Raw genomic sequence first — 27,705 nt, forward strand, 5'->3', positions numbered from 1 at the left:
GCCTGGCCTTAGAGCAAGGCTGCTACACCACAGCACCCCCACATGAATTTTTTTTATTATTACCCAGAGCACGGGCTCTAGGATAGCTACACTCCAAATACATTTGGCAATGTCTTGTTAGTGTTGACTAATGCTAATGTATTCGCAGGAAACTATACTAAAACCCTTTTCAAGAGGTCCTCAGGCTCTCCCTTCACGCTCACTCAAGGCAATGCGTAGAAAACCACAGATAGCTGGACTCCAATTTGTGAAGATTGAAATCAAGATTCTAAAAAAAAAAAAAAAAAAAAAAAGACATTTCAATACGACCAGAGAACGCGCAAATATACACATAAACACAATACCAAACTACATTTTTCTTTTCACAAAGTTTTTTTTATTTTCCACATTTTTGTTTTTCGTACAATAATATTTACTGCAATAAGCTACCTATAATGGAACTTGAGCCCAAAAGCTAGGCTTTGACAGAGTCAGTTTTCAGGATTCCTGGTGTTAAGACCATTTTCAAGACTTCAAATCTAGACTTTTGATCGAAAAACATAAGGTCTGCACTTCACCATTAGCTATTTATTTATTATTATTTTGCCTTGTCCCTGATTCAATGTTGTAGTGCATTAAAAGACCAACCAGCTTTGATATGCTTCTGGGTCATTATCATTTTTGTGATCAAAGTGGTAAAAGAAACAGCACTATCAAACAAAATTACATCAAACTTTCATAATTTTTTCAAGCCTTTTTTTAATGAAAAATTGATGAGGTTTATAGTGGTGTGAAAGTAGTTCATTTAAAAGGATCACCCTATAAAACTGGGCATTAAAATTCCATTAAAGGAAAACGCAAAAGTATTGGTCACTAAAATGCATGTAACTAGATTATAATATTTTTTAATGTGATTTTAACAAAATAAAGTTTCACAGTGCAGGGAACATTTGTGACGGGAAAATTGGTGGTTCAACCACTAATAAATAGTAGCCAATAAAAGACCCCTGAGCCTGCAAACTTGACTCCCATCGACAGAATTCTATAATTCTCTGAATAACCCACAGAATAGCCTGTCTCATGCCATATAAATGGACATTGGGAATTTTACAGCATTAATACACCAATGCTGTCTATATCTGCCTTTGAACCTTTGCAAGGGTCACTACTTCATGTAAGACCTCTGGGCCAGTACTTTATGTAGGGTTAGGGTAGGGACCTTACTTGAAGTACCGATAGTTGCAAGGAGGATTCTGCAATACTAGCTCTGTGATGCGGCTAGCAGAATTTGGGCATGCTCCATGGGAAGAGATTGTAGTACACCCTCAAAGTCTTTTGGGAATTGCTGATTCACAGTCTTTATCATGGTAACCAGTCCCACACGGACCTCTAAAAGCACAGGGATGACAGTTTTGGGTTAATTAAAGTCGGAAACATTAACAAAGATATTGTCTTGATGATGTTAACCAGTCCCCCATGGACCTCTAAAAGCACAGGTTAGTTAACAGTATTCAGACTGGGGGAGGGGGGGGGGCTTTTTAAGTTCCATAACTTCTGAACCACAGCAGCTAGGAGGCTTTTCCTAAAATATGTTGAGGAGACGCTCTATGTTACCAAAGCAACCGTTTTTTCACACCTAAACCCAAAAACTAAAAAGTAGTGATTTTGGTCCTTTTTCTCAGATTTAAATGCCTTTTTTGACTTTATAAGTTTGTTTAGGTGACAAGTTTCCCAACAGTGCTATATTTTTTTACCTTGGATATTTGGGGGGAGGAGTTGGTAAATTTTGATGTCTCAAAGCTGTTGTTAAAAATGTCCCTAGATTTACTAGATGACACTTTAAAAGCTAAGATTATGTATTTATCATTGCTGTGAGCAGTAATACATGCATGCAAATACTTATTTCTGTAATAATTCCAGATTTTATTTTTGCAAAAATCATAAGAATCCAAGATGGCGGACCCAAGGTGGCAGAAATTCTTAAAAAAAATGATAATGAACAATGAATGAATGAATTTTTATGGCCTTTTTGCATTGTTAAGCCGTAAAGAGGTTGATTCAGACATATCTGAATGATGCAAGATGATTTCAACCTGACATCTGACAATTTAGGCAATATTTGAAATAATAGCTTAAAATCATTTTATGACATCATTGTGATGTCATAATTGATTGACCACACCCAAAATATGGTGTGACAATTCTTTGCATGCTGGTGATCATTGTGATCATTGATGGTCATAGCCTAAGCAGTTCATGATATACGGAGGAGGCCCTTTTAGCCCCCCAGTCACAGACGGCTCAAAATAGCCCAGTCTTAATAGGGTTAAAGTCGGAATATTAAGAAAGATATTGTAACAACCTACTTTCACATGCTTGAAGATTCAGAGGTTTCTTTCTTCAGCCGGGATAAATCTGGCCAGAAAGAGCCACTGATTCTCTGGAGCATGCTACTGTAAATAAACTAATTTGACAAGAATAGTTTGGAAGTACCTTGTTGTAGGTCAGGAGATGGAAGAACTCTTGCAAAGACTCCCAACAACTGGGCAAGGTTACACATAACCTGTCAATCAAATAATTTGTCAATCATCTGACCTGTAAGTTCCACAAGCATGATGGGTTGAAGATGTTTATGTTCCTGGGTTACCTGTGTTCTACTTCATAAGGAGTGGAATGGGTTACCTGTGTGCTACTTCATAAGGAGTGGAATGGGTTACCTTTGTGCTACTTCATAAGGAGTGTCATGGGTTACCTGTGTGCTACTTCATAAGGAGTGTCATGGGTTACCTGTGTGCTACTTCATGAGGAGTGTCATGGATTACCTGTGTTCTACTTCATGAGGAGTGTCATGGGTTACCTGTGTTCTACTTCATGAGGAGTGTCATGGGTTACCTGTGTTCTACTTCATGAGGAGTGTCATGGGTTACCAGTGTGCTACTTCATGAGGAGTGTCATGGGTTACCTGTGTAAAACTTTATAATGAATGTCATGGATTACCTGTGTGCTTCTTTATAAAGTCTGTTATGGGTTGCCTGTGTGTTGTTCTACTACACAGGGAATGTAATTGGTTACCTGTGTGCTTCTTAATAAGGATTTTCATGGGTAACTTTAGGGAATGTCATGGTTTACCTGTGTGCTTCTTAATAAGGACTGTCATGGGTTACCCGTGTGTTGCTCTACTGCACAGGGAATGTCATGGGTTACCTGTGGATGTTGGTCACTAAACAGTTCTATTACGCATGAGTAAACTGTAGAGTTTTCCTCAAAGTCTTCCTTAAGGGGCAAACATTGAACAAGCATTGGAAAAACCTGAAAAAGAAAACAAACCAAGCACTGTATTTAGTAAAATATAACGGTGCAAGTATTGTATCACATAATTTTTTGTGATAAAAGTAAATGTCACATGGTTATGATATCACATCTACCAGGTCTAGCTCAAATTTCAAGCAGAAAACACACAAAATAACTTGAGACCCTACTAACAAAAGCTGCTTACAGTTAATTTTAATCACACTTATCTGGAGGTCTAAGAGCACTCTGCTTCCAGTGTTACCTTATCTAAGGGTATCGCTGACCTATTGGCCATGATCATGCGGCAAACAGCACCACAGACGTTATCTGTAAGTCTGGGATTGGGATTCCCAACCATCATGAGAGAGAAGAGAGCATCTAGCAGCTCGGGGTAATGCCTGCACAATAGTTAAGTAAAACACACTTATCCCCTGCCTTCTAACCAGTAGTTCGACCAGGCTCAATATGTCATGAAAGAATAGCGGACTTGCGCTAGAAATCACGTGACTGTTTGGGTGGCAAACTAGCGCGCGCTCAGGCTTTAAGCTGAAAATAACAGCAACAAAAAGCAACTTCAACACTTAAGAAACCAGAATTCTTTTTTTAGAAAGGGTTTATAGTTTCATTGAAAGATTTTATTTCTTCGTCATTCTCTGGTGAGAGGGGCGCAGTCATTTCTGATTTTTGTTTCTTTGATCATTTTGTTTTAATTTGCCATCCAAAAAGGTCTCAGGTACATAAATGGTTAGCAGTTTTCTTTGTGATTACAAGCTTAAGAGCTGAGACATTCTCTTACATGAAAATAGGGGACTTGCGCTTAGAGATCATGTGACTTTTTGGTTGGCAAACCAGCACATGTAGCTTGAATTTGCCATCCAAAAGGTCAAGTGATCTCTTAGCCCCCTCTTGGATGTCTCTTGCCCTAGAAAAGCTTTGCAACCAAGGCTTTTTCCTGCCAATAGTTTTGTTGTTTACCCAAGATCCTCAAAGAAGGGGGCCAAGTATGAGACCACAGTAGTACAATAACAATAACAAAGAAAATGGATTTCAATCACAATATTCTAGCCATTCTAATTGTGGATACGGAAGCATGATATCACCACCATTCATGGCAAGTAGCCCCAGTCCATATGTTGCATTACTGCGGACCTCGTCATCTGAGTCTTTCAGAGCACCAAAGAAGACTGGGTAGAGGTGCTGAATAAAAGGTACTGTGGCACCCTCTAAAGCGAGCACAACCTAGGAAAAAAAAAACCTTGTAAGAAAGCCATTACACCCAAAAAAAACTTTGGATTCACTAGCACGCACAGAGCCTGGCTTCAAAAACACAAACAAACTTAACTTCTAAAACAACACCTCAGAGATGGTGCCAATTGAGACATTACCTCTGAGATGGTGCCAATAGCAAAGGATTTGTCAGATGTAGAGGCCGACCTTTTCTGAAATCAAATAAACAGCAAGTTAAAATGGCTATATAAGGTATGTTGAATCAGGTGCAATCATAGCCAAGATAACGGAATAGACTGTTCACTCTAAAGTGATGTGTGATATGCTATCATGGTTAAGATAAGACAGCTTATTTTGGTAGTATATAAGCTTACCGTTCGCTTTAAAAGAAATGGCAGGAAGCCTGCAAAGTATGGTGCAAACCTCTGCCCCCCGATGGCTGTGGCAAGGGCTGGTAATGCATCCCCTGCATATTCTATCAACATGGCATCAAACTCAGCTTGCTGATCATCATCTTCATCTTCATCATCTGCATTTTCTTGACAGCCTGTCTGCAACAGAAACAGACAGCAAACTTTTAAATTTCATTTTTATTTCATTGGCATTGATACAATGTATTTTGTTACATTCACAGAAATAAGAAAAAGATGCTCTGAAAAAATTATAAAAAATAAATGAATAAATAACTGATAACTTAACCAAATCCTTAAACCACAACAACGGAAGTCAATTACTAATAAATTCATTAAAGCTGTTTTTTTTTAACAAGCAGCAGCTTGCATAGTCGCTGGGCAAGGAATAAATGAGTGTTCTTTTGGCTGCAAGAGATGCCTATTCTGACAAGGCATTACATTTGCAGACCCATTGTGACAGAATGAGCTACCCCTCCATCACTTTAAGACAGTGTTCTCCTTATGTGGTCATCAGAGAAGAAAGTTGGGGATAGTACAATAAAGAGTGCAGAGATACTGTAATAAAAATATGCATCACCAGCATTATCAGCTAGGGCAGAGGACAATTCACATTGTAAAGATCATCAATGATAACAAAACAGTATGGTGATTGATATGGGCTGTCATTATCGCTGGCATCATGAGCATTGCCATGACCATCACTAACGTTATCTCTTATCACTAAAAAGTATTTGCTATTAGGCTTAGAGTTTACAATTTTAATGTGAAACTCACCTGTTGCATAAAAATGGCCCTGATTGCCGCAATTATCCCCTCAAGATGCCCTTCTCCAGAAACAACCACGACCCCAATCGCTTTAAGCATCTCATTTAAAGCCTGTAGAGTTGCCATGACAACAGAGCGGTCCTTGTCCTTGGTGATGACCGTGACGTAAATAGCGACGGTGGCTGTGAGTAGACGGTTTACTGGTGAAAAAGACAAAATACAGTAATAATAAGAACAACAACAACAAAAACAACAATGTAATCCATACCCTTAACTAGATATAATGGAAAAACACATCACACATCACATCTAACACATGCACACTGCAGAGAGATACTAAGAAAGCTGTTATTTCAGGTGAATTTTCGCTATTTAAAACACTTGATGCAGAGGGGCCTAAATGCACATTTTCAAGATTCTGGCCTTTTTTTTACTGAATTATGAAGATTATCCTTGCAATTTTTATGAATGCTGGAGTCAAAGCTACTAAAATTAAAAACAATTTGCAGCATCTTGGTTATTATTGCTCACTAGCTACTTAAAATAATTTGCTGCCATATTTGATGTGGAATGAGCTCATTTCAAACTTTTATGCCATGTTGCTGATACCAGGTACATAACCACTTGCACCCTTTGAGAACTCACTCACAAGGCATTTTGTCTTCTGCTCCTGTCTCTTCCAAAGCCTTATGAAGCACACAACAGAACTGACCCATTGCTGTCACAGCTCCCTTTCGCACACCTGTGTGAGGAAACTACAAAGACGCAAGCAGTCAGTCTCCAGACCAGTCGTCCTTAGTGTCAGTCTAGAGTCACTTCCTAAATGGGGAGTGATTCAAGACTGACACCAAGGATGGCTGCTTAGGAGGCTGCCTCAGTATGTCACATTTCAAACTTTCACATTCTTTCCATCTTATGTTTGTTATCGCTTTCTGTATTATTTGAGGAATTATACGGATCTACTTTCCATCTACAGCCATTTCTTAGAGTACAAAGCTCACCTGAACAAGCTTTAACACTTCTTTCGATGCTTCATCGAGGTAAGGTAAAAATTCAGCACTGCAAAGATACAACACTTATGATTGAAATCTGAAGTATGCCTAATTGTTTATCAATGGAACCTATTTTCAACTGCCCTTTTAGATCTATTGGTGATATAACTGATTAAACCCAATAAGTCATTTCATGAGAATGGTTTCCTTCACCACGTACCCAGCACTCTCCGCTACCTCCCCAAGTGCATTGCAAGTGTCTTCCTTTTCTTCGAGATACGAGTTTTCCACGCTGTAACTGCAAACGTATACATTCAAAGCCCAGGTTTAACTAATAATGCATTCACACAAACTTTTAAACCAGTTAAAAGGTGGTTTAATTTAACTGGTTTAAATCTCCCAAGAGTGGACAGAACCAAGAACAAAACTGATTAAACTGATGAACTGGTTAACAAGGGCACCTCCTTTATAAGATCAGGGTCAAGGTCAGAAGGACAGAAAGCACTTCTGGAGATGAACCTGCAATTTTCCAGTGAGAAACCTTTGATATTTAAAGTCCATATAATCTTTCAGAGTTGATAGACTTTGTCAATTCGTTATATTTTCATCTTCCGAATGGTATGTGTTTCATATGGACCCTAAAAAACACTTGTTGGCGCTAATAACTCAAATCTGTAATATTGAGGTATTTTGGTCAATCTTCAGTCATTTGTGACGTAGATCAAGATGTCAACCAAATTACATGAGAAAACATATGTGTGTGCTAAACAGATTCCCATCTTTATGTATTTTTAGTTATTGCTGAAGAACGTTGTGTGGTTACAACTTTTACTGTCATCTTTATATCTCATCCCGATAGTCAAATGATTATTTAAATTCAGAAAACAAATCTGCAAAATTTAGCAAAACAAAACGATATTTTTTTTTCGCATACAATTCTCGACTTTAAATTATTCTTCGCCTCATTGTGGGTAGCATTGCAACAGAAAACAATTCACCAATATTTTGTGGTATTGCCGTCTCTGACATTTATCAGATTTGAGGAAAATATGTTGTTTCAGATTTTCCCGCCAAAACTTGGAATTATTCACTCGATTCGATCTCCTTTTGCGCAGCCAGGAAAATTTTCAAAGATCTGTAGAAAATTCAAATTTCATTCAAATTCAATTCCCCTTTTCAGAATTTGAAAGTTTATCTATGCTTTGTTTTGGCTAGATTGATATAAGTGAAAGGTTTTAAGAACTTTAAAACCTATAAAAAAAACTGTGAAAACCAACCTGTGAAAAACCTTTGAATTTCCTGTAAATAACATGCAAAATTCAAAGGTTTACTCACCGCAGGTTTCTAACAGAAAATGTTCAGGTTCCTCTCTGGTAGTTTATAAAAGGAACTTATAACATGGGTAAACTCATTAAAAAGAACAGTTTTGTGTGTCTTATTTAAGGGGTATCTATGTGGGTAAAGGTACATTAGATTGGAATTGCAAGAACCTTAACATTCTAAAGATCATTATTATAAGTACCAGATCTATGATCTGACAGCATTATATAAAAACACAATAATTTTGATTGGTTCTTGAAAAAGCCTACAATTAACCCTACAAACCCTGTTATGTCATCATCATCATCATCATCATCATCTATGTGATCATCTAAATCTTCATCTTCGAGTAGAAATGATGGATCATCATCGGTTGCATAATGAGTCTGTGGGAAAGAATATTCACACATGTCAATCTTCCAAAGATTATCTTATCTTATCTCTATTTGTATTCCATGCAACAAGAAAATGCAAAACAAACGGTTTTGGTTTTGTGCTCACCACTATACCCTCAGTTGACTGAAGAGAGTCTATCATATACTTCATAATGTCTGGTAGAAACTTAGAAATCCCAGTTTTCAAAATCGTAGACACAGATGCAAAGAGTCCAAATCTGTAAACAAAACAACAAAACATCAACACAGGGCCCTAGCTCTGATGTACAGGTCCATAACCATGATGCACAGGCCCAATTGTATGTACTTTGAATGTTACTCTTGATTTGCAAAACCATGTAACTTACGTGCATCGCCTCAGGTCAGGGTCTCTGTCTTCTTCCAAAAGTTTCTGAAAAAAGCAAAAATAACTAATGCTGTTCCCTGCAGGATCTTATCTTTACAAAACTTAACCTTTAAACTGTTTCAGTAAATTGTTTATTATTCATTCTTGTCATACTTTGCTATTAAAATCATTCTTTTAACTTTTACAGCTTTCAAATTTTACCAATTATTTACACAAACTACAAGAGAAAATAACTTTTATGCAGTAACATCATCTTAAAAATCATTTGAATTGGGATTTGATCTTTAACATTAAATAAATCTTATTCAAAATCATTTTCTTTTGGAAATGACTTAACTCACCAAGCCTAAATGTATGCACTCATCTGCCAGAGGAAGGAAAGTCTCTGGACCTACTGTCCTTGCTAAAACACCTAAAGTATCTACAGAAGCAAAACACAATGGAGTGTTTATTAAAGGTAGAATGTGCAAATCTGGTACAGTGATATAAATAGAAAAAATAGAAAATAGCATTTAAATAGCACTTTTACTGTATAAACCATGTTCTCAGGGCTTAACAGTTATCCTATGTATTAAGAATGTCCCATCCTTACATTGAGAAACACAAGCTTTTTGTAAGCCTACATACATTCAACAAGTCAAATTCAGGGACAAGAAACAAGTTACTATCCATGTCTCGACCTGAAATTGAACCTGTTTCAGCAGAGGTGAGAGGTCCCATATGCTATGTGCTTACACAAGGCCGCCCTTGATGCCATAAACCAATAGTATTACCAAAAAGTGTTAAAGATGCTTTGGCATTTTAGTGACACAGCTTTACACAAATTTTTTTAGTTGACAGCACAATTGTGACTGCAAGTAAATGGGTCTAAATGATGTAAAATGTACATTTACCTATAGCTTGAACCTGTAGAAGGTTCCCTTCTGTCGTGCCAGGGTTTGTTAAATATGTCTTAGGAGACAAAAAACAAGAAGAAAACAATGTTGAAGATCAAACAAAGTCTGAAAGGCATGGCATAAATTAAAGATAAAATTCACACCTAGAGACTTACCAGCAACTTAGCAACTATTACCTTAATGAGCTCAACAATACTGCTAAAGTATGGAATAATGTTTTCTTTAGCAGCATTTGCTAAAAAGACAAGACAAAGTTAGAAACCAGAAAAAAGCAAACAGTTCACTCAATCATTGCAGCTATAAGCAGTCATTCTAAAATCCAACAATTCAAAATCAAACAATCTTGGCACAACAAAAATGTTTTTTAAAGAAGTTTTTACCTGCTGCCCCCAACGCGCTTATTGCCAACTCTTTCAGATGATTATTCTGTGTAAAGGAATCAATAATTATAAGAAAAACTATGCAAGTTGTACCAGCTGGATAAGGACATATGGATAGGATCATACATGTGATGATGACACATGAGTTTATCCATACGCGCTGGTGAACACGTAGTAAGCTATAATTTCTTAACCTACTTGTGATGACAAGAGAACTCTCATTAGTAAATCTATAATTGCTGGAAAACACCTAGTAAGCTATAATTTCTTGACTTACTTGTGATGACGACAGAACACTCATGAGTTTATCCATTAGTGCTGGTAAATAAGGAATAATCCCTTGACCTGAGGAGGAAGTGGTGTGTTTAGTGACAAAATATAATAGGCAGGGCAAGGTAATAAATGTGTGTGGTCGCAAAAAGGCTTGAAGTAGTAATGGTACAACCTCAAATGGGATTTTTATTTTATCATCTCCATGGACGCTGACAAACTGACAATCATGACAGCAGATTGTTCTAATATATTTCCTACATGTGGAGCCAAAAATACCTTAAGGTTGGTTCTCACTAGGACACAAGCGTTAGTGCAAACAAAAGTGCCATACCAGTGAGAATTGGCCAAACACAAGCACAAGCGCAACAAAATCAAGCAGTTGTGTTTTCTTGTGCTTGCGTTCCAGTGAGAATTGGAAAATTAAGTGTGCTGCTGCACTTACGTCCAAGTGAAAACCAACCTTTAGACCTATTTTTTAACCTATAATTTTGCTAACAACTCACTACTGAGTTGAATAAAGAACAGGGTTTCTCAACGAGGTTTTTATCAGAATGTTTTAAGTGCACAGTAATTTCGCTAACATCTAACTAATGAGTTGAAGGAACGGGGTTTCTGGCCTAGGTTTTTACAGAATGTTAAAGTGAGTAGTAATTTGCTACCATCTCACTAATTAGCTGAATACGGAACTGGGTTTCTCACCAAGGTTTTCACAGAAGGTTTCAAGTGCGTAGTAGGTTCTAGTGGTGCTAGAGGACTGGTCCTTGTTATTGCTGGTGCTGTAGCCGAGGTGGCTAAACAGAAGAGGCAGGATCTGTGTGCTGTACGTACTGATTTCAGGCTGAAATGGCAAATACAGTCTTATAGCGTACCTAGGGCGAGTATAGCCAGTCTTAGAGTAGGAATAGCACACTGACTTAGAGAAAAACATTTGTTGCATATGATAAGCTATGTTTGGTGTCTAAATGGATGAAAAACTTTCATATTACCTGTAAGTGCTCCGAGTACTGTCCTAGAGCAAACAGAGCTGCATTCTGTACTATATGGTTGGTGTCTTGCAGACCTGATGAGTGGAACAAATGTTCATTTTAATCTCACTTCTCGGACAGTAAAAGCAATTGTTTTCAGGGCCTGGTATCCATCAAATTGCATGCTTTGATTGGCTGCCATGAGGTCCGGTGTGCTACAATCAGGGTTCTGTGACACCAGACCACTCAACTTCAGAACATAGGGTGTTTTGCAAAAACAAGCCACGGGATGATAAGCCAAGCCTTTGATTTAATTCTACAGAGTATTTAATACATTTTACCTGTACAGATAGTTTGGAGTGTTGCATCAAGGTACCTTGATGATAAAAAGTGTTAGTACAAAAAATGCGACATAGTTAGTGTACACTAAATGGGAACCAGGAGCTTAAGTATGTTCATCTTATTTATCTGTAATCAATTGGGAAAAACACAATTAGGGGAATCACAGTTTGACTGGACTTTTCAATCAATCAATGGTTTATTACACCCTTTTGCAGCTAAAGGCTGAATTACAGGGCTGTCAGCTGGACACGAATATTCAATACATTTGAAATTTAGACGTTACTTCTAGCAATGACTAGTTTTCTGTCTTTTCTTTAAACAAGGGGTTGGGGTAAAGTGACAGCCATCTTCCTGTTTCTTAGAAAATCTGACGGCCATCTACCTGTTTCTTAGAAAATCTGCACAACCCTCTGCAATCACGGCTAATGCGATCAATGCTGCCTTTCTTTCATATGGGTTTCTACTAGCCAGAGCTGGCTGTATAAACTGCATCTAAAAAGGAAACACAAAATAGACATAGAAGGGGGATGTGTGACTCACCAAGGGTTGGATAAGTGGTTAAGGGGGAGGTGTGACTCACCAAGGGGTGAATAAGTGGTTAAGGGGGAGGTGTGACTCACCAAGGGGTGAATAAGTGGTTAAGGGGGATGTGTGACTCACCAAGGGGTGAATAAGTGGTTAAGGGGGATGTGTGACTCACCAAGGGGTGAATAAGTGGTTAAGGGGGATGTGTGACTCACCAAGGGGTGAATAAGTGGTTAAGGGGGAGGTGTGACTCACCAAGGGGTGAATAAGTGGTTAAGGGGAAGGTGTGACTCACCAAGGGGTGAATAAGTGGTTAAGGGGAAGGTGTGACTCACCAAGGGTTGGATAAGTGGTTAAGGGGAAGGTGTGACTCACCAAGGGGTGAATAAGTGTCTTACGGGAAGGTGTGACTCACCAAGGGGTGAATAAGTGGTTAAGGGGGAGGTGTGACTCAACAAGGGGTGAATAAGTGGTTAAGGGGAAGGTGTGACTCACCAAGGGGTGAATAAGTGGTTAAGGGGGAGGTGTGACTCAACAAGGGGTGAATAAGTGGTTAAGGGGAAGGTGTGACTCACCAAGGGGTGAATAAGTGGTTAAGGGGGAGGTGTGACTCAACAAGGGGTGAATAAGTGGTTAAGGGGAAGGTGTGACTCACAAGGGTTGGATAAGTGGTAAAGGGGAAGGTGTGACTCACCAAGGGGTGAATAAGTGTCTTACGGGAAGGTGTGACTCACCAAGGGGTGAATAAGTGGTTAAGGGGGAGGTGTGACTCAACAAGGGGTGAATAAGTGTCTTACGGGAAGGTGTGACTCACCAAGGGTTGGTTAAGGGGAAGGTGTGACTCACAAAGGGGTGAATAAGTGTCTTACGGGAAGGTGTGACTCACCAAGGGGTGAATAAGTGGATAAGGGGGAGGTGTGACTCAGCAAGGGGTGAATAAGTGTCTTACGGGTAGGTGTGACTCACCAAGGGGTGAATAAGTGGTTAAGGAGGAGGTGTGACTCACCAAGGGGTGAATAAGTGGTTAAGGGGGAGGTGTGACTCACCAAGGGGTGAATAAGTGGTTAAGGGGGAGGTGTGACTCACCAAGGGGTAAATAAGTGGTTAAGGGGGAGGTGTGACTCACCAAGGGGTGAATAAGTGTTTCTGGGGGGAGGTGTAGAGCGAGAATGTCCAGGACCTGCAAAACAACCACAACAAATGTATCACTACAGACAGATATTACTTTGCCCTAAAAACATCATTCTTTTTATGGAATACCACAGTGTTACACATGCTCCACAATTTTTACTTTTTCTTGGGTCCCTGACATACAACATGTACGCCCTAGCTGACATACAACATGTACGCCCTACCTGACATACAACATGTAGGCCCTAGCTGGCATACAACATGTACGCCCTAGCTGACATACAACATGTACGCCCAAGCTGACATACAACATGTAGGCCCTAGCTGGCATACAACATGTACACCCTAGCTGACATACAACATGTACCCTCTAGTTGACATACAACATGTAGGCCCTCGCTGACATACAACATGTACGCCTTAGATGACATACAACATGTAGGCCCTAGCTGACATACAACATGTACGCCCTAGTTGACATACAACATGTACGCCTTAGCTGACATGCAACATGTACGCCCAAGCTGACATACAACATGTAGGCCCTAGCTGGCATACAACATGTACGCCCTAGCTGACATACAACATGTACGTCCTACCTGACATGCAACATGTACCCTCTAGTTGACATACAACATGTACGCCCAAGCTGACATACAACATGTACGCCCTAGCTGGCATACAGCATGTACGTCCTACCTGACATGCAACATGTACCCTCTAGTTGACATACAACATGTAGGCCCTAGCTGGCATACAACATGTACGCCCTAGCTAACATACAACATGTACCCTCTAGTTGACATACAACATGTAGGCCCTAGTTGACATACAACATGTACGCCCTAGCTGACATACAACATGTACGCCCTAGCTGACATACAACATGTACGCCTTAGATGACATGCAACATGTACCCTCTAGTTGACATACAACATGTAGGCCCTCGCTGACATACAACATGTACGCCCTAGCTGACATACAACATGTAGGCCCTCGCTGACATACAACATGTACGCCCTAGTTGACATACAACATGTAGGCCCTCGCTGACATACAACATGTACGCCCTAGTTGACATACAACATGTAGGCCCTCGCTGACATACAACATGTATGCCCTAGCTGACATACAACATGTACGCCCTAGCTGACATACAACATGTACGCCCTAGTTGACATACAACATGTACGCCTTAGATGACATGCAACATGTACCCTCTAGTTGACATACAACATGTACGCCCTAGCTGACATACAACATGTACGCCCTAGCTGACATACAACATGTAGGCCCTCGCTGACATACAACATGTACGCCCTAGCTGACATACAACATGTACGCCTTAGATGACATGCACCATGTACGCCTTAGATGACATGCAACATGTACCCTCTAGTTGACATACAACATGTACGCCCTCGCTGACATACAACATGTACGCCCTAGCTGACATACAACATGTACGCCTTAGATGACATGCAACATGTACCCTCTAGTTGACATACAACATGTACGCCCTCGCTGACATACAACATGTACGCCTTAGATGACATACAACATGTACGTCCTACCTGACATGCAACATGTACCCTCTAGTTGACATACAACATGTACGCCCTCGCTGACATACAACATGTACGCCTTAGATGACATACAACATGTACGTCCTACCTGACATGCAACATGTACCCTCTAGCTGACATACAACATGTACGCCCTCGCTGACATAGAACATGTACGCCTTAGATGACATGCAACATGTACCCTCTAGTTGACATACAACATGTACGCCTTAGCTGACATACAACATGTACGCCTTAGATGACATACAACATGTACGTTCTACCTGACATGCAACATGTACGCTCTAGCTGACATACAACATGTACGTATTACCTGACATGCAAAATGTATGTCCTACCTGACATACAACATGTAGGCCCTAGCTGGCATACAACATGTACGCTCTAGTTGACATACAACATGTACGCCCTAGCTGACATACAACATGTACGCCCAAGCTGACATACAACATGTAGGCCCTCGCTGACATACAACATGTACGCCCTAGCTGACATACAACATGTACGCCTTAGATGACATGCAACATGTACCCTCTAGTTGACATACAACATGTAGGCCCTCGCTGACATACAACATGTACGCCCTCGCTGACATACAACATGTACGCTCTAGCTGACATACAACATGTACGTCCTACCTGACATGCAACATGTACGCCCTAGCTGGCATACAACATGTACGCCCTAGCTGACATACAACATGTACGCCTTAGATGACATGCAACATGTACCCTTCTAGTTGACATACAACATGTACGCCCTAGCTGACATACAACATGTACGCCTTAGAAGACATACAACATGTACCCTCTAGCTGACATACAACATGTAGGCCCTCGCTGACATACAACATGTAGGCCCTAGCTGACATACAACATGTAGGCCCTACCTGACATACAACATGTACGCCTTAGATGACATGCAACATGTACCCTCTAGTTGACATACAACATGTAGGCCCTAGCTGGCATACAACATGTACGCTCTAGCTGACATACAACATGTACGTATTACCTGACATGCAACATGTACGTCCTACCTGACATACAACATGTACGCCTTAGATGACATGCAACATGTACCCTCTAGTTGACATACAACATGTAGGCCCTAGCTGACATACAACATGTAGGCCCTCGCTGACATACAACATGTACGCCCTAGCTGACATACAACATGTAGGCCCTAGCTGACATACAACATGTACGCCTTAGATGACATGCAACATGTACCCTCTAGTTGACATACAACATGTAGGCCCTAGCTGACATACAACATGTAGGCCCTCGCTGACATACAACATGTACGCCCTAGCTGACATACAACAGGTACGCCCTAGCTGACATACAACATGTACCCTCTAGTTGACATACAACATGTACGCCCTAGCTGAAATACAACATGTACGCCCAAGCTGACATGCAACATGTACGTCTTACCTGACATGCAACATGTACCCTCTAGTTGACATACAACATGTACGCCCAAGCTGACATACAACATGTACGCCCTAGCTGACATACAACATGTACGCCCTCGCTGACATACAACATGTACGCCCTAGTTGACATACAACATGTAGGCCCTCGCTGACATACAACATGTACGCCCTAGCTGACATACAACATGTACGCCTTAGATGACATGCAACATGTACCCTCTAGTTGACATACAACATGTACGCCCTAGCTGACATACAATATGTACGCCCTAGTTGACATACAACATGTAGGCCCTCGCTGACATACAACATGTACGCCTTAGATGACATACAACATGTACGTCCTACCTGACATGCAACATGTACCCTCTAGCTGACATACAACATGTACGTATTACCTGACATGCAACATGTATGTCCTACCTGACATACAACATGTAGGCCCTAGCTGGCATACAACATGTACGCTCTAGTTGACATACAACATGTACGCCCTAGCTGACATACAACATGTACGCCCAAGCTGACATACAACATGTAGGCCCTCGCTGACATACAACATGTACGCCCTAGCTGACATACAACATGTACGCCTTAGATGACATGCAACATGTACCCTCTAGTTGACATACAACATGTAGGCCCTAGCTGACATACAACATGTACGCCCTAGCTGACATACAACATGTACGCCCTAGCTGACATGCAACATGTACCCTCTAGTTGACATACAACATGTAGGCCCTCGCTGACATACAACATGTACGCCCTAGCTGACATACAACATGTACGCCCTAGCTGACATACAACATGTACGCCCAAGCTGACATACAACATGTAGGCCCTCACTGACATACAACATGTACGCCCTAGCTGACATACAACATGTACGCCTTAGATGACATGCAACATGTACCCTCTAGTTGACATACAACATGTAGGCCCTCGCTGACATACAACATGTACGCCCTAGCTGACATACAACATGTAGGCCCTCGCTGACATACAACATGTACGCCCTAGCTGACATACAACATGTACGCCTTAGATGACATGCAACATGTACCCTCTAGTTGACATACAACATGTAGGACCTCGCTGACATACAACATGTACCCTCTAGTTGACATACAACATGTAGGCCCTCGCTGACATACAACATGTACGCCCTAGTTGACATACAACATGTAGGCCCTCGCTGACATACAACATGTACGCCCTAGCTGACATACAACATGTACGTCCTACCTGACATGCAACATGTACCCTCTAGTTGACACACAACATGTAGGCCCTCGCTGACATACAACATGTACGCCCTAGCTGACATACAGCATGTACGCCCTAGTTGACATACAACATGTACGCCCTAGTTGACATACAACATGTAGGCCCTCGCTGACATACAGCATGTACGCCCTAGCTGACATACAACATGTACGCCTTAGATGACATGCAACATGTACCCTCTAGTTGACATACAACATGTAGGCCCTCGCTGACATACAACATGTACGCCCTAGCTGACATACAACATGTACGCCCTAGCTGACATACAACATGTACGCCCTAGCTGACATACAACATGTACGTCCTACCTGACATGCAACATGTACCCTCTAGTTGACATACAACATGTAGGCCCTCGCTGACATACAACATGTACGCCCTAGCTGACATACAGCATGTACGCCCTAGTTGACATACAACATGTACGCCCTAGTTGACATACAACATGTAGGCCCTAGCTGGCATACAACATGTAGGCCCTAGCTAACATACAACATGTACGCCTTAGATGACATGCAACATGTAGGCCCTCGCTGACATACAACATGTACGCCCAAGCTGACATACAACATGTAGGCCCTCGCTGACATACAACATGTACGCCCTAGCTGACATACAACATGTACGCCTTAGATGACATGCAACATGTACCCTCTAGTTGACATACAACATGTAGGCCCTCGCTGACATACAACATGTAGGCCCTCGCTGACATACAGCATGTACGCCCTAGCTGACATACAACATGTACGCCCAAGCTGACATACAACATGTAGGCCCTCGCTGAGATACAACATGTACGCCCTAGCTGACATACAACATGTACGCCTTAGATGACATGCAACATGTACCCTCTAGTTGACATACAACATGTAGGCCCTCGCTGACATACAACATGTACGCCCTAGTTGACATACAACATGTACGCCTTAGATGACATGCAACATGTACCCTCTAGTTGACATACAACATGTAGGCCCTCGCTGACATACAACATGTACGCCCTAGCTGACATACAACATGTAGGCCCTCGTTGACATACAACATGTACGCCCTAGCTGACATACAACATGTAGGCCCTCGCTGACATACAACATGTACCCTCTAGTTGACATACAACATGTAGGCCCTCGCTGACATACAACATGTACCCTCTAGTTGACATACAACATGTAGGCCCTCGCTGACATACAACATGTACGCCCTAGTTGACATACAACATGTAGGCCCTCGCTGACATACAACATGTACGCCCTAGCTGACATACAACATGTACGTCCTACCTGACATGCAACATGTACCCTCTAGTTGACATACAACATGTAGGCCCTCGCTGACATACAACATGTACGCCCTAGCTGACATACAACATGTACGCCTTAGATGACATACAACATGTACGCTCTAGTTGACATACAACATGTACGCCCTACCTGACATACAACATGTACGCCCTAGCTGACATACAACATGTACCCTCTAGCTGACATACAACATGTAGGCCCTCGCTGACATACAACATGTACGCCCTAGCTGACATGCAACATGTACCCCCTAGTTGACATACAACATGTACGTCCTACCTGACATGCAACATGTACGCCTTAGCTGACATACAACATGTACGCCCAAGCTGACATGCAACATGTACGTCCTACCTGACATGCAACATGTACCCTCTAGTTGACATACAACATGTACGCCCAAGCTGACATACAACATGTAGGCCCTAGCTGGCATACAACATGTAGGCCCTAGCTGACATACAACATGTACGCCCTAGCTGACATACAACATGTACGCCCTCGCTGACATACAACATGTACGCCTTAGCTGACATACAACATGTACGCCCTAGTTGACATACAACATGTACGTCCTACCTGACATGCAACATGTACGCCTTAGCTGACATACAACATGTACGCCCAAGCTGACATGCAACATGTACGTCCTACCTGACATGCAACATGTACCCTCTAGTTGACATACAACATGTACGCCCAAGCTGACATACAACATGTAGGCCCTAGCTGGCATACAACATGTAGGCCCTAGCTGACATACAACATGTACGCCCTAGCTGACATACAACATGTACGCCCTAGCTGACATACAACATGTAGGCCCTAGCTGACATACAACATGTACGCCCTAGCTGACATACAACATGTACGCCCTAGCTGACATACAACATGTACGCCCTAGCTGACATACAACATGTACGCCCTAGCTGACATACAACATGTACCCTCTAGTTGACATACAACATGTACGCCCTAGCTGACATACAACATGTACGCCCAAGCTGACATACAACATGTACGCCCAAGCTGACATACAACATGTACGCCCAAGCTGGCATACAACATGTACGCCCTAGCTGACATACAACATGTACGCCCTAGCTGACATGCAACATGTACGCCTTAGCTGACATACAACATGTACGCCCAAGCTGACATACAACATGTACGCCCTAGCTGCCATACAACATGTACGCCCTCGCTGACATACAACATGTACGTCCTAGCTGACATACAACATGTACGCCCTAGTTGACATACAACATGTACGCCCTAGCTGACATACAACATGTAGGCCCTAGCTGACATGCAACATGTACGCCCTAGTTGACATACAACATGTACGTCCTACCTGACATGCAACATGTACCCTCTAGTTGACATACAACATGTACGCCTTAGCTGACATACAACATGTACGCCCTAGCTGACATGCAACATGTACGCCCAAGCTGACATGCAACATGTACGCCCAAGCTGACATACAACATGTACCCTCTAGTTGACATACAACATGTACGCCCAAGCTGACATACAACATGTAGGCCCTAGCTGACATACAACATGTACGCCCTAGCTGACATACAACATGTACACCCTAGTTGACATACAACATGTACGCCTTAGCTGACATACAACATGTACGCCCTAGCTGACATACAACATGTAGGCCCTAGCTGACATACAACATGTACGCCCTAGCTGACATACAACATGTACGCCCTAGTTGACATACAACATGTACGTCCTACCTGACATGCAACATGTACCCTCTAGTTGACATACAACATGTAGGCCCTCGCTGACATACAACATGTACGCCCTAGCTGACATACAACATGTACGCCCTAGCTGACATACAACATGTAGGCCCTCGCTGACATACAACATGTACGCCCTAGTTGACATACAACATGTACGCCTTAGATGACATGCAACATGTACCCTCTAGTTGACATACAACATGTAGGCCCTCGCTGACATACAACATGTACGCCCTAGCTGACATACAACATGTAGGCCCTCGCTGACATACAACATGTACGCCCTAGCTGACATACAACATGTAGGCCCTCGCTGACATACAACATGTACCCTCTAGTTGACATACAACATGTAGGCCCTCGCTGACATACAACATGTACCCTCTAGTTGACATACAACATGTAGGCCCTCGCTGACATACAACATGTACGCCCTAGTTGACATACAACATGTAGGCCCTCGCTGACATACAACATGTACGCCCTAGCTGACATACAACATGTACGTCCTACCTGACATGCAACATGTACCCTCTAGTTGACATACAACATGTAGGCCCTAGCTGACATACAACATGTAGGCCCTAGCTGACATACAACATGTACGCCTTAGATGACATACAACATGTACGCTCTAGTTGACATACAACATGTACGCCTTAGATGACATACAACATGTACGCCCTAGCTGACATACAACATGTAGGCCCTAGCTGACATGCAACATGTACGCCTTAGCTGACATACAACATGTACGCCCAAGCTGACATACAACATGTACGCCTTAGCTGCCATACAACATGTACGCCCTCGCTGACATACAACATGTACGTCCTAGCTGACATACAACATGTACGCCCTAGTTGACATACAACATGTACGCCCTAGCTGACATACAACATGTAGGCCCTAGCTGACATGCAACATGTACGCCCTAGCTGACATACAACATGTACCCCCTAGTTGGCATACAACATTTTGTTTACTGGCCTTTATTCCTGAAATACAACACTTTGTTTACTGGCCTACCTGAGATGCAATGGCACATGGTTTACTGGCCTACCTGAGATGCAACAGCGCATGGTTTACTGGCCTACCTGAGATGCGACGGCACATGGTTTACTGGCCTACCTGAGATGCGACGGCACATGGTATACTTGCCTACCTGAGGTGCGACGGCACATGGTTTACTGGCCTACCTGGGATGCGACGGCACATGGTTTACTGGCCTACTTGAGATGCAACAGCACATGGTTTACTGGCCTACCTGAGATGTGACGGCACATGGTTTACTGGCCTACCTGAGATGCGACGGCACATGGTTTACTGGCCTACCTGAGATGCGACGGCACATGGTTTACTGGCCTACCGGGGATGCCACGGCACATGGTTTACTGGCCTACCTGAGATGCAACGGCACATGGTTTACTGGCCTACCTGAGATGCAACGGCGCATGGTTTACTGGCCTACCTGAGATGCAACGGCACATGGTTTACTGGCCTACCTGAGATGCAACGGCACATGGTTTACTGGCCTACCTGAGATGCGACAGCACATGGTTTACTGGCCTCTGCACCATCCTCAAGTTGGTCATCCTCTTCTTCGTCTAGTGCCTCTTCAGATGGTGGAGCGGCCATGATGGGAAAAACCACAGCAAGTGTGGGGACCAACAAGTTGTTCTTAATTAATGCCTTTTTGAGAGAAAATATTTGTTTGCATTTCAAAACATTATTAACATGTGGTTGAACTCTGCATTTTTCATACAAAGGTATTAATTTTTTTAAATTGGTGAATGACCCATTTCTTTCATTCCCTTGGAAGACAGACATTTTTACAGCATCATGAAATGCAGATAAATATAATCAACACTATCTCTTTTTCACCCATTGAGTTGATCAGCTTGACTTCTAAGGATTCTAAGGATAATCCCCACCAAATAAAAATATAAAATTCCTTTTGTAGTGTATTTTACCTTAGGCTTGATGCGTGCAAGCCAGCAAATAAAGTGGAGAGCTTTTATTCTAGTGTTATCACTGTATGTGTTATTCATTGCAAGCTGGAAATAAAACAAATAGTAATTAATCCCTCAATAACAACAACTGGCACATAAAAATAATTCTTTATAGGGTGCAACATATTCCCTGCAAAACACCAGTTACAGGCAAAAACAAGCCCACTTTATTCAAAGGTCAAAATGATATCTTTGGGTTCTCTTGTAAGTTAGAGAGGATACAACCAGTGGAATAAGGTACCTTAAGAGAGAACTTTACCAGTAAAATAAGGTACCTTAAGAGAGAACTTGACCAGTGGAATAAGGTATCTTAAGAGAGAACTTGACCAGTGGAATAAGGTATCTTAAGAGAGAACTTGACCAGTGCAATAAGGTACCTTAAGAGAGAACTTTACCAGTGAAATAAGGTACCTTAAGAGAGAACTTGACCAGTGAAATAAGGTACCTTAAGAGAGAACTTTACCAGTGAAATAAGGTACCTTAAGAGAGAACTTTACCAGTGAAATAAGGTACCTTAAGAGAGAACTTGACCAGTTCAATAAGGTACCTTAAGAGAGAACTTTACCAGTGGAATAAGGTATCTTAAGAGAGAACTTGACCAGTGGAATAAGGTACCTTAAGAGAGAACTTGACCAGTTCAATAAGGTACCTTAAGAGAGAACTTGACCAGTGGAATAAGGTACCTTAAGAGAGAACTTGACCAGTGGAATAAGGTACCTTAAGAGAGAACTTTACCAGTGAAATAAGGTACCTTAAGAGAGAACTTGACCAGTGAAATAAGGTACCTTAAGAGAGAACTTGACCAGTGGAATAAGTTACCTTAAGAGAGAACTTTACCAGTGAAATAAGGTACCTTAAGAGAGAACTTGACCAGTGGAATAAGGTACCTTAAGAGAGAACTTGACCAGTGGAATAAGGTACCTTAAGAGAGAACTTGACCAGTGGAATAAGGTATCTTAAGAGAGAACTTTACCAGTGGAATAAGGTATCTTAAGAGAGAACTTGACCAGTGGAATAAGGTACCTTAAGAGAGAACTTGACCAGTGGAATAAGGTACCTCAAGAGAGAACTTGACCAGTGGAATAAGGTACCTTAAGAGAGAACTTGACCAGTGGAATGAGGTACCTTAAGAGAGAACTTGACCAGTGGAATAAGGTACCTTAAGAGAGAACTTGACCAGTGGAATAAGGTACCTTAAGAGAGAACTTGACCAGTGGAATAAGGTACCTTAAGAGAGAACTTGACCAGTGGAATAAGGTACCTTAAGAGAGAACTTGACCAGTGGAATAAGGTATCTTAAGAGAGAACTCCACCAGTGGAATAAGGTACCTCAAGAGAGAACTTGACCAGTGGAATAAGGTATCTTAAGAGAGAACTTGACCAGTGGAATAAGGTACCTTAAGAGAGAACTCCACCAGTGGAATAAGGTACCTTAAGAGAGAACTTGACCAGTGGAATAAGGTATCTTAAGAGAGAACTTGACCAGTGAAATAAGGTACCTTAAGAGAGAACTCCACCAGTGGAATAAGGTACCTTAAGAGATAACTTGACCAGTGGAATAAGGTACCTTAAGAGATAACTTGACCAGTGGAATAAGGTACCTTAAGAGAGAACTCCACCAGTGGAATAAGGTACCTTAAGAGAGAACTTGACCAGTGGAATAAGGTACCTTAAGAGAGAACTTGACCAGTGAAATAAGGTATCTTAAGAGAGAACTTGACCAGTGGAATAAGGTACCTTAAGAGAGAACTTGACCAGTGGAATAAGGTACCTTAAGAGAGAACTCCACCAGTGGAATAAGGTACCTTAAGAGAGAACTTGACCAGTGGAATAAGGTACCTTAAGAGATAACTTGACCAGTGCAATAAGGTACCTTAAGAGAGAACTCCACCAGTGGAATAAGGTGTGGAGTGACTATGCTGACTTCAGACTCTATCAGTTCATCAAATATTTCCATTGCTTCACAGGCCCTGTCCTGCAAGAAACATTCAAAAATAACCCTATCAGTAATATTCAACCAACCCCCCCAAATACATTTGCAATATACATATCCAACGCTTAGCCTACAATAAAGAAATACATTTGAATGACTTTGCCTATATGGGAAAGGTGTACAGTAGTTCTTTATCATCTTTATCTACAACCTCCCATCAAAAGTAATTTGAACACTCAGCCCTCCCTCCCTTTGGTCTCTAGAAAGAGACTTTTAACAACTTTACACCCCATCCCTCCCTCTTACTCTCCCTTTCGCCACTCTCTCTCCCTAACAACCACTCTCCCTACCTCCCTTCCACTCTTTTTCCCTCCCACTCTCCCGCCCTCCCTTCAACTCTTGTTCCCTCCCTCCCTCCCAATCTTGCCCCTCCGTCCCTCCCTCCGTCCCTCCCTCACTTCCACTCTTGCCCCTCCCTCCCTTCCACTCTTGCCCCTACCTCCCTCCCACTCTTGTTCTCTCCCTCCTACTCTTGCCTTTCCCTCCCACTCCAACTCCCTCCCTTCAACTCTCACTTCCCCCCTCCCACTCTTGTTCCCTCTCACCCCAAGTCCCCCCCTCCCACTCTCCCTCTCTCCCCTCTCACTCTTCCTCCCTCACTTACCTCGTCTGTAAATAAAAGTGCATTGATCACATTAACCACTTTAGGAATAAGAGGTCTTGTCAGAGCAATCTCATCAGTCCCCACATACTCAATCAGATTCATCAAAGCTCTAACAGAAAAGGTCAAACAAAATACTCAAGGCTTTAATAAAAAAAACAATCACTAATTTAAAAATAATATTTCTGAAAAATTATGAAAAGCATCTGAGTTTTTATATGTATTTTATATGTATTATACACTGCTCATTTTGACCAGAAAGTATTAGGAACAATATTATCTACCTAGAAGAAATATTATCAGTAACATTTGAATTGGAAACAGCCTTGGAAATAGCCTTAATCTTGTATTTTAAGGTTATACTTGGTCTCCAGAAAATTAAATGTAATGCACAAATAAGTTATATGGTACTGTGTATGGTGTAGAAGGAATAATCAGTTGTTTACATACTTTATGGTATAGAATGGGACGACCTGACTGCCTTGATCTTCGAGTGTGGTAGAGAAAAGTGAGAGTAGTGATGGGAAGTGCGGACGAAGCTGTAAAAGAAAGATGTGTGCCATCACTCTCAGGCTGACACATGTTTGTGTCTCTGTGAGCAAACATTGAAGTTCCATATTTTTAAATTATAAATGTACAATTGAAGTACAAAGAAATTCTGGGAAGATATCTCTGAAAGACCATGCTTCGCGATCCGATGATATTGTGAGGGCATCTCCAACACAAAAATAAAACTCATGGGTGCTTCACATTTTACCAAGTTAACAAAACGAAATGGAACAAGAGCCAACAACTTTGTAAGAAATTTCAACAAAAACTTTGAATTGCCTTTCAACTTTAATCATTTCTTGTCCAGCAGAGAAGTACGATGGGTACCGGTAACAATACAGCAATGATCTGGCTTTGACGGCTACAATACTACATACTTGTTCTCCAACAGATTCTGTCACTGAGCTGAGCACAAACATCCCCATCTGAAATAGGACATAAAGTGATGACGTTTAAACTAGAGAGGTACATAGTAGGTAGGCGGATAGGCAGGTACGTGACCAAGTAGGCATATTTTATGAATTCTATACAAATTAACATGGACATTTACTCTCTATAATGATAAAGTTCTATAATAATGTATTTCCTGAAAGGAAAATGGTTGACCACGCTTGACTACAACATACAACATATGTTTTGGAAAAAAAAAACTCAAATTGTTTTTACAGGTGTTCTCTAATTATTGTATGACATCTATCCACATGACTAGTGACTAACCATATATGACCCTCCTTTCCTCTTCTTACCTCCCTGTTAGCAGCCTCCTGGCTACGTACGTACTCCTGCAAGAAGAGCAGTAACTCTGGCCATTGGCCGGCAGGGAGTTCGTGTTTTGCAATCATGCTGACAACCTGTCCAACTGAGTGCCGGACCAAGGGGACAGATTCTTGGGTCAGCACTTGTAACAGGCCCTGCTTGAGCATCTGGTGGTTTTCTGGAGGAAGCTTTGTCCATTGCTTTGTTACTCTTCTTCTGAGAAGGACAGCCGCATATTGGCGCACCTGAAGTGACAACGGCAGGCAAGGTCAAGAAAATTATTACAGTATGCTGTAATACTTGTTGATATTTACAAAGGAAGCTGAGTTAAAAGCTATTGAGCAACTATCTAAATGAAAGAAAAGTCTCTTTATTCTTGCATTCTGTAAACTGTATAATAGGTATCAGAAGTTATGCAAACTGTTTCAAATAACTATTCGCTTTTTTTTTAAATCTGCTTGGCTTTTTCCTGCTGTTTGCAGTGGCTGGTAGATTGTCCACTAACAAGCTGGTAATGTAGTGTATAACACCCCCCCCCCCCCCCCCACTCCCCTCCGTCACGATATTCAAATAACCTTCTCCCCAGGGAAATTCATTTCCACTTTGGCTCACACTACCTGAGGGTTTTGTGATGTACTCAATATGCTCATCAAAGATGGTATCACGGCCGGGTGTTTGAATGCTTCTTTGAGCTCCACCGTAGCCTGGAAAAGCACACATAAAAAATAATAATAAGCTAAATGGTAAATCAATAAGTCGTCGCCTTGTTGAGGGAGATGGAAGTGACATCTAAACCAATGTTTTCTTCACAAAGGCGAGAACATTTGTGCCCGTGCGTGAGTTCCTTTGAGGGTTTTATAAAAGAGCTTGGATGTCCATAATACCTGTTGGATGACGGTGTTGTCAGGGACCAGAAGTTTTAGCAGGATTGACTCAAGCTCCGCCATTTTTTGTCCGAACTCGTGTTACCAGGTTTCCTCGGCCTTTTTACTCCACGTGGGTTTGATTCTGTTATATGGGTACCCTGTGGTGTTATAGGATCAAGAGAATTCACAAGAAAAAAGGGGGAGGGGGTAGCTTAGATACCATGTGCAAATAGTTATACGATTTGATGAAAAAAAATCTCGCTTTTTCCCAGTGGAGAGGGATATCCCCGTAAACACCTGT

General features: G+C 41.7%; 1 protein-coding gene across 2 annotated transcripts; it reads right to left on the reverse strand.

Moving 5' to 3' along the window:
- Positions 1-36: 36 nt before the first annotated feature.
- On the reverse strand, positions 37-27,577 carry LOC5501234 (importin-4). 2 transcript variants are annotated; one of them, XM_032369568.2, is made up of 34 exons: positions 27,423-27,577; positions 27,156-27,242; positions 26,529-26,783; positions 26,160-26,207; positions 25,684-25,772; positions 25,237-25,345; positions 24,513-24,614; positions 22,601-22,684; positions 22,167-22,319; positions 13,236-13,289; positions 11,967-12,076; positions 11,584-11,618; positions 11,264-11,337; positions 10,977-11,115; positions 10,282-10,349; positions 10,005-10,050; positions 9,801-9,859; positions 9,622-9,679; positions 9,070-9,149; positions 8,730-8,773; positions 8,489-8,600; positions 8,273-8,373; positions 6,888-6,965; positions 6,677-6,734; positions 6,325-6,430; positions 5,685-5,875; positions 4,872-5,048; positions 4,656-4,709; positions 4,355-4,509; positions 3,533-3,668; positions 3,184-3,288; positions 2,473-2,542; positions 1,204-1,368; positions 37-268 (listed from the first exon to the last, which is right to left on the reverse strand). In XM_032369568.2, exons 1-33 carry the CDS (start codon positions 27,483-27,485, stop codon positions 1,241-1,243), a joined length of 3,228 nt encoding a protein of 1,075 aa, XP_032225459.1. In that variant the 5' UTR covers positions 27,486-27,577; the 3' UTR covers positions 37-268; positions 1,204-1,240. The 2 variants fall into 2 exon arrangements, with proteins under 2 accessions (XP_032225459.1, XP_032225458.1); XM_032369567.1 differs by lacking the exon at positions 37-268 and having other exon boundaries at positions 354-1,368.
- Between the last annotated feature and the right edge of the window lie 128 nt (positions 27,578-27,705).

The sequence above is a fragment of the Nematostella vectensis genome, chromosome 13, assembly GCF_932526225.1.
Source record: "Nematostella vectensis chromosome 13, jaNemVect1.1, whole genome shotgun sequence".
In the NCBI taxonomy this organism is placed as follows: Eukaryota; Metazoa; Cnidaria; class Anthozoa; order Actiniaria; family Edwardsiidae; genus Nematostella; species Nematostella vectensis.